Below are 6,895 nucleotides of genomic sequence, written 5' to 3'. Positions count from 1 at the left end.
GTGTTGGCCGAGCAGCTCTGCTCTTGCTGATTTATTCGTGTCTGTCTTAGCTGTCTGCACTTGCTGTTGCTACAGGGGGGATTTGAAACCTTTCCTTGACAGACCTCAGCGTTGAATAGTAAAAGCATATTCTGAGAGACTGTACAGGGTCTGAGGGAGAGTATGGGCTCATATGAGGTCTCTCCAATATCTCTGTGTCATTCCATATTCCTCCATTCCACAGAAGATTTTCTTTTTTTCAAGGGGAAATCCTTTCTTTGAACCTTGGCTTTCACACATGGTGGTTCTCTTGAAAATTGATGGCTTGCCCTCAAGCATGGAAGGAGACAGGGGCACAAGAAGATAGCTGGGCAGACTTCTCATGAGGCATCTGTCATTTCAGGTAACACCAAGCTTTGTGAAGTGGATCAGTAACTCGGCAAGTTACAGAGCTGGAAACTGCAGTGACATGGATGAAGTCCACTCAGCCTTCAGGCTGGCTTAGTACTGTGTGGACAAAAGGGAAATTGTGGACAGGAGGAGCATCTGTGGGGCCTAAGGTTAGCTATCACAGCGCTCTCAAGATACTGCTGCACCTGGCCAGCTGATGCCCAGCAGCCTTTTGGAGGTGGAAGGTTTCTGGGCAAAGAAATAGGGACTTTTTTGGCATTGTGTCAGGTGCTAGGGACTAAAATCACAGCAGTTTTGTCTCTCCACAGACTGTGCCAGAGGAAAGCCAATATGTGCACCAAGCATTCAGTTTCTCAGTCTCCAGGATTACAATTTATTAAATCAGCTTTCTTATTTCAGTGCTATGCGGCAACCATCAGCTTCAGGGGCCTCATCAAATTCTGGGGCTGTGAGAAACTTTTCAGACTTAAGATCAGAATTGTCTCTCCATGCCTCTGCTACTGAACTGAGCAGGAAGCCTGATGTGGGATGCTTCTGGAAGTATTTATGTCTGTGGGAATCGGGCACCAGCTGGTTAGGCACAGATTGATTTTTTGCAAAATTTTCCTTCTCTTCCCTTGTTTCCAGCCAGTATAAAGACCACATCTTGCATGTGTTGATAGGATCGTTTTAGCAGCTAGTGGCCCATGGGAAAAGCTAGTCCTCTCTGGGTTCTTGTCCGTTAACCATGCCTGTAGGTACTGCTGCTATGCAATTAATTATTACTGCTACTGGTTTCTCCTTCACTTTTATTAAATGATATTTTCTGTTTGCAGTCTGCTAAATGGTTTGTTGGCTTTAGATTTGTTCATGTAATAACTCCTGCTTTCCTGCCAGCACCAACTTCACTGCCTGGGGTAACGATTTTTCGGCTGTTCAAAAATGAGTATCAAAAGGTGTCCATTTAATTACAGGATATGTTAGTATAAATTCCCTGCATGTGCATTACAGTAGTCCATTCCCTGCTGCAAATCAGTTTCCTGCTCTTTGTCCATTTTTCTCAGAGAGGAGGTGGGACCTACGTTCAGCATTAACATACCTGGCTTTTCACCCTCTATAAATTTAGGCCTATCTGTATGTGCTGGAATAGGAGTTTTGTGGGAAACTTAAATGACTTGGAAAGAAGCAGTCTGCAGGCAGTGGAATTAATAAAGCTTTTATGTCCTATAGTGTTGGCTCTCCCAGTTGAATTCCTTGCGGTCTTACAGTGGTGTGACATCCCTCTGTGGATCCACAAATGTTTAAAGAAATTTGAGTTCATTTTTCAGTTTTTTCCTCAGAGAATCCCCAGTAATAGGATTTCATTTTTTTCTCCATCTGCCTGTCTCCATTAGACTGATATCCTTGAACTGCTACTTTTCTGCCAAATTGGGTAGAAATTAACTGTTGGGCTTTTAAAGTTAGTAAGCTAGGTTACACAGGCAGATGTGAGCACAGAGGATTTTTGTCCTGTTTCTATAGCAAGCCAGGTTCAAAAGACAGAAATTATTAAGTATGCCTTTTTACCTTATGGGTGTTCCAGGATGGGCAGGATAAAAAGCAACCCATGCGTATGAACAAGGCATGGAGCAGGTTTCAGTCAACACAAGCTTGCACTGGATTGAAATGTGCAGCTGAGAGCTGGAAGACTTTGACATCTCTTAAACTTGTGCCTGTGTGCGCTGTAGTGGTGTGTCACCCAACTATTCCTGTCCCGTTACACGGAGCCATCTAACCAGGCTCACTCGCTATTCTGAAATCCTGTAGTGTGCCCCATTATTTTGTTTTCAACACCTTCCTGCTCTGACAATGAAAGAAACTACTTCCAGTAACATGCTGTTTGCGTTAAGAGTAATTGTACATCAGTTGGTTAGAGGGAAAGAGCATTGCCCAGTTCCCCTCACTCCCCCACACAGACACTGTCTGGAGCCACTCTGTACCTCCTCCCACTGCCTGCCTTCCTGCAGAGCTGTGCTACTACGGCTCCTTCCAAGAGCCTGCAGCATTCCTAATCCATCCACTCCATCTCTGTCTGCCTTTCCCTGTCATGGACTGAGGCCTCATGCGCTAAACACAAGCCTGGTTTTTAGTAATTGCTCTTCCCAGAACTCAGCAGGCTGAAGGGGGTGGAAGGGCGATAAACATCAGAGTTCAACATCCAGACAAACACAGCAGAGCACACACAATAAATACATCCGCCCCCAAATGCAAATACATCAGAAAAGATTCCTGCCCCAAGGCTCAGAGCAGAGCAGGCTCAGGCAGGAGAGCAACATGATGAGGTGAGTGCGGTCACAGGGACCTCCCCAGCTCCTCTGGCCACTTGGCTTTGTGTGGGCCTTAGAAGACACGACTGTGACTCTCATCTTGTTTAGCTGTTGCTACAGTATGACTCCAGTGATACCCCCTGATTTGTTCCATTATCGAGTGAGGAGGGTGTTGGGCATGAAGGTTTCAGCGAGCACTGAGATACCTGATTTTGTATTGAGACTGACAACTTGGTGGTGTGGCTTTTGGGGTATGATCTGAGTTGGTGCTCACTCTTTCTCCATTAATCTCTGTTCCTTTGACACAGGCTGTTTGTCTTGCTAGCTACGCTTTACAGTGGAGCAAGCAGCAGCATTGTGCTGCAGAAAATGTATGGGAGGATCACGTCCCCCAACTTCCCAAATGTCTACCCAAATCACAAGGAGAGAATCTGGAATATTACTGTTCCCAAGGGATATTCTGTCCGCATATACTTCACGCATTTCAACCTGGAGCTGTCCTACCTGTGTGAATATGATTATGTGAAGGTATGTGTAGGGCAGGGTGACATGTAGGAGGCTAAGTTCTTAAAAACTGTGTATATGTGATTCTGGACACGTGCAGGACCAACATAACTTGCACTTGATTCAATCTGCTAGTAAACTTCAGGCTCAGCTGATTTCTAAATAATGTGTTTATTGAGGCCCATGAGACCAGGAAGTAGGACTAGTTGTCGTGTTGGAACATCTGAAACTTGAGTTGTTTGTGCTCAGAAAATTCTGGTATTCCCCTCTCGTGAAGCAAAAGGTTTGAAATTTTGCCCAAAATAACATTTGAGCTTCATTTTGCTGAAGTTACAGTGTGTGTTTTAAATTAACAAGTAGTGCTTTACACAGAGCATAATGGGAGACCATGAAAGTGTAAATGGTAGTCTAAGCAAGATACTGTCAGCTTGTCTAAATGTGCACTTGCAACACTTGTTATGGTGCATTTACTAGCTAATGTGAGAAACAACCTCAGGAAGAGAAACAAAGATACTGTCTTGGGGAAGTGTTTGGGTGATGAGCGGTGTCCCTGAAAGGTTTGGCACTCCATGTGCTAGCGTGTGCTCTAGTCTAGGCACCCCTGTCGCCAATTTGAGGCCGTGCTACCTCCACACTCGTTTTGTTGTTTGCATGGACCTGATAGATATTAAAGAGGGAGCTGTATACGCAGAGACTATGTAAAACCAGGGCATCAGCAGTTCTTTTCAATCTGCTGGAACCAAATCAGGCAGCCTTGTTCCTATTTTCGAAGATCTCATTTCCACGGTTTCATATGGCAAGTTGCTGCCGCTTCCCAAATCCGTGTTATTCTTCTTTGGGCCGGTCGGGGTACTCATTCCTGGTAAATCTGTAGTACACAGTTCTATCACTACCATGTACAACATGAACCCCGTGTATCAGGACATTTCTCTTGTATTAAAAACACAAGATAAATGAAGAGCTGGAACTGTAATAAGTGAATCGCAGAGGAAGTGAGTCACTAGTTTAAAGAGACCTTTTACTATACATTAGAATTTGTCAGTGTATGAAACCTTTTTATCCCAGTTGTCTCTGGCTTTACCAAGATCTGATTGTCACTGAAAGTGCCAAGTTAACAAGAGCATTCTAAAAGCATGGCACTGATAGCCCAGGCTGGCATCACAGCTTTATGTGGGCCTCTGAAAGGAAAAAGGGAGACAAAATTATGGGCTTAAGTCACAGAAAATAGAGAAAATCTTCTCTTATCTGTCCCTGGATCTGGAGTGACCTCCAGAAGCACCTTTTGAGAGCGTCCAAGCCTCCTTTCTCACACCGTTCAACACATGCTGTCCAAGCCATGGCAGCAGGTTGGGAAAAGCAAAGCTCTGTGTTCATCTGGTAGATTTGTCTGCCCATTTTGCAGCTGAGCTCTGGTGGGAGGACCTTGGCTACGCTGTGTGGAAAGGATAGTACAGACACTGAGGAGGCTCCAGGCAACAAGACATACATCTCCGTTGACAACAACCTCATGGTAGTGTTTCGGTCTGATTACTCCAATGAGAAACCATTCACAGGATTTGAGGCCTTTTATGCTGCTGAAGGTAAGAGACCAGCCCCTCTTGTAGATGGGGGAGACATGGCTGTGGTGGGGTTGGTGCTTCACTGGGCTGGAGTCTGGCTGCTGGTGTGAGGTGGGAGAAGGCGGTTTCATTGTACGGAGGCAGATGGAAAAGGACACAGCAACCGAAGGCAAACAAGCCAACCTTACAGAACCCAGATGGCTCAGACCAAGACAAAGTGTTGTTGAAGGGTGTTGGTTGCCTAATTCTGTGCTTCACCCACTAGATATCGATGAGTGCAAACAGCTGTTTGATGGTGAACCCCTCTGCAATCATCACTGTCATAACTACGTGGGGGGCTACTATTGCAGCTGTCGGATTAGCTACACGCTGCATGGAAACAAGAGGACGTGCACAGGTGAGCTCTTGCTAGATCAGGAGATACCTCCCTACCTACAACATCCACTTAAATCCAGTCCTGACACTAGCATCGGGATGAAAGCTGTGGTTTTTTGTTGTTTTCAGTGTTTCCTATGTGCCTGGTGCAGCTGGAGGGAGGTACAGGGGATTAGTCAGGGCTGTGAGCAGAGGCCCTAAGTTTGTAGAGTGTCTGTGGGCTAATAGCTGCCGTTAGGGACAGCAGTGTTGTCACAGTGCACTGGCAGTTGGTTTTGGTTACTCCTTAGGCAGCATCCACCTGTGTTCAGCTTTAGACGGATTGAATGGAGAAGCAGGAAACTTGTCTTAACACTTCCCACTGCAGACACTTCCATCCTTCATGGCTGCCAGTGCAGCCAGCCTTGCAAAACTGAGTGTATCTTGCTCTCTGGGTACTGAGATACTGAGTATTCTGGACACGAGTTAGTAGATGTGTTGGAAAAACTAACAATTGAGTTGTGAGTCTCATGGAGAAATAGTTTGCTTACTCTCCCTGGAAGGATATGGGCCAAGAAGCAGCACAGTTCACGTATCACTGACACTAGAAACGATGATCCACTCATTAAATGGGAGAGAAGGCCTGGCACAGATCTCTTGTTCCTGAGGGCATACAGCGTGAGGTTTACCTGGCTGGCTGCTGCCTGGCTCTGCTTCTCAGTTCACCACTGGGGAAAGCTCGTGTGTCATCAGGCAGTGGTGTGTCTGTCTGAATTAGTGCGGTGATTGACACCTCAGGATTCACTTTCAGTGAAACATGTGCCTACATGTGGTGTCACATTCATCCTTTGAGGGTGCAGCTTTGCCCACCTGGAGCTAAATTCTGTCTGGAAAGAACCAGCACGCGTACTGCTCACTAAATATTGCCATAGGTGGGAAGATAGTTTCTTTGAGCTCCTCAGTCCTGAAATACAGAATTGGATCTAACTTCCAGTGCTAAGGCTGCCTTGGCATTTAGCTTCCCAACTCCAGCCTATTACAAACACTCTCCAGCCATGGCTGCCTGGGTCTAATTCAAGATTCAAACTCCTCATATCTCCAGTGTATTGGAACAGACCTCTTCATTCAACCTTCCCTTCCTAAAGTGATGGCTTTTATCACAAGTATATGGATTTACTTACGCTATAAAGCATGTGCCTGGTCTTAATGTGAAGATGCAAAATGAATAGCTGTGAAGTAGCAGACTAGCAGCTTCGTGTTGCCCATTCACATGTGCACTTCTGCCCTCCTCCTTGAATGTAACGCTAGGAGAGGGAGCTTATCAGTGGCACTGGAGGGCTGGACTGCCCTGATGAGTAGAGACACGTGCCTTGGGAATGACTGTGGTGCAGCCGGTGTGCTGGAACCTGTTAACATTTCCCAGGCCTTCAGATGCAGGTGCTGAAGCTGCTCCAGCCGCTGGGCTGGGCTGCATAGGAAAGGTCTCTGTGGAATGCCTTCATGAGATGAGGGCAAAATCTGCCCCTTTGACTTTTGGGCTGCTGTCTGAGCAGGCTGATATTGACAGGTTCTTTTTTTCTCCTTTATTTTCCAGCATGAAATAATTAAGCTTCTCCTCGCTTAGGCAGAGATGGAGACAGATGCGCTGGGAAGAGCTGGTTTGCCCTCCCTCCTGACCTGCCTGTTGCAGTCCGCCCAAGGGCTGCAGGCTTCTCTTGCTCCGTGACTTGTATGTCTTGGTTCCTTGCCTTTCAGACCTGCCTCCTGCAGACAATAAAGAGGCTGTTCCTTGTTGAAAGCTGA

The 6,895-nt window shown here is 46.2% G+C and overlaps 1 protein-coding gene across 2 annotated transcripts; it reads left to right on the top strand.

The window, feature by feature from the left end:
• Positions 1-2,663: 2,663 nt before the first annotated feature.
• Positions 2,664-6,895, top strand: MASP2 (MBL associated serine protease 2). 2 transcript variants are annotated; one of them, XM_074893208.1, is made up of 5 exons: positions 2,664-2,690; positions 2,984-3,203; positions 4,582-4,759; positions 5,004-5,135; positions 6,717-6,895. In XM_074893208.1, the coding sequence occupies exons 1-5, from the start codon at positions 2,683-2,685 to the stop codon at positions 6,893-6,895; spliced, it is 717 nt and encodes a 238-aa protein (XP_074749309.1). In that variant the 5' UTR covers positions 2,664-2,682. The 2 variants fall into 2 exon arrangements, with proteins under 2 accessions (XP_074749309.1, XP_074749310.1); XM_074893209.1 differs by having other exon boundaries at positions 6,687-6,895.

Source organism: Strix uralensis, chromosome 23 (assembly GCF_047716275.1).
Source record: "Strix uralensis isolate ZFMK-TIS-50842 chromosome 23, bStrUra1, whole genome shotgun sequence".
Lineage (NCBI taxonomy): Eukaryota > Metazoa > Chordata > Aves > Strigiformes > Strigidae > Strix > Strix uralensis.
The sequence above is the reverse complement of the archived record's forward strand: the minus strand, read 5'-3'. Positions and strand labels throughout refer to the sequence as shown.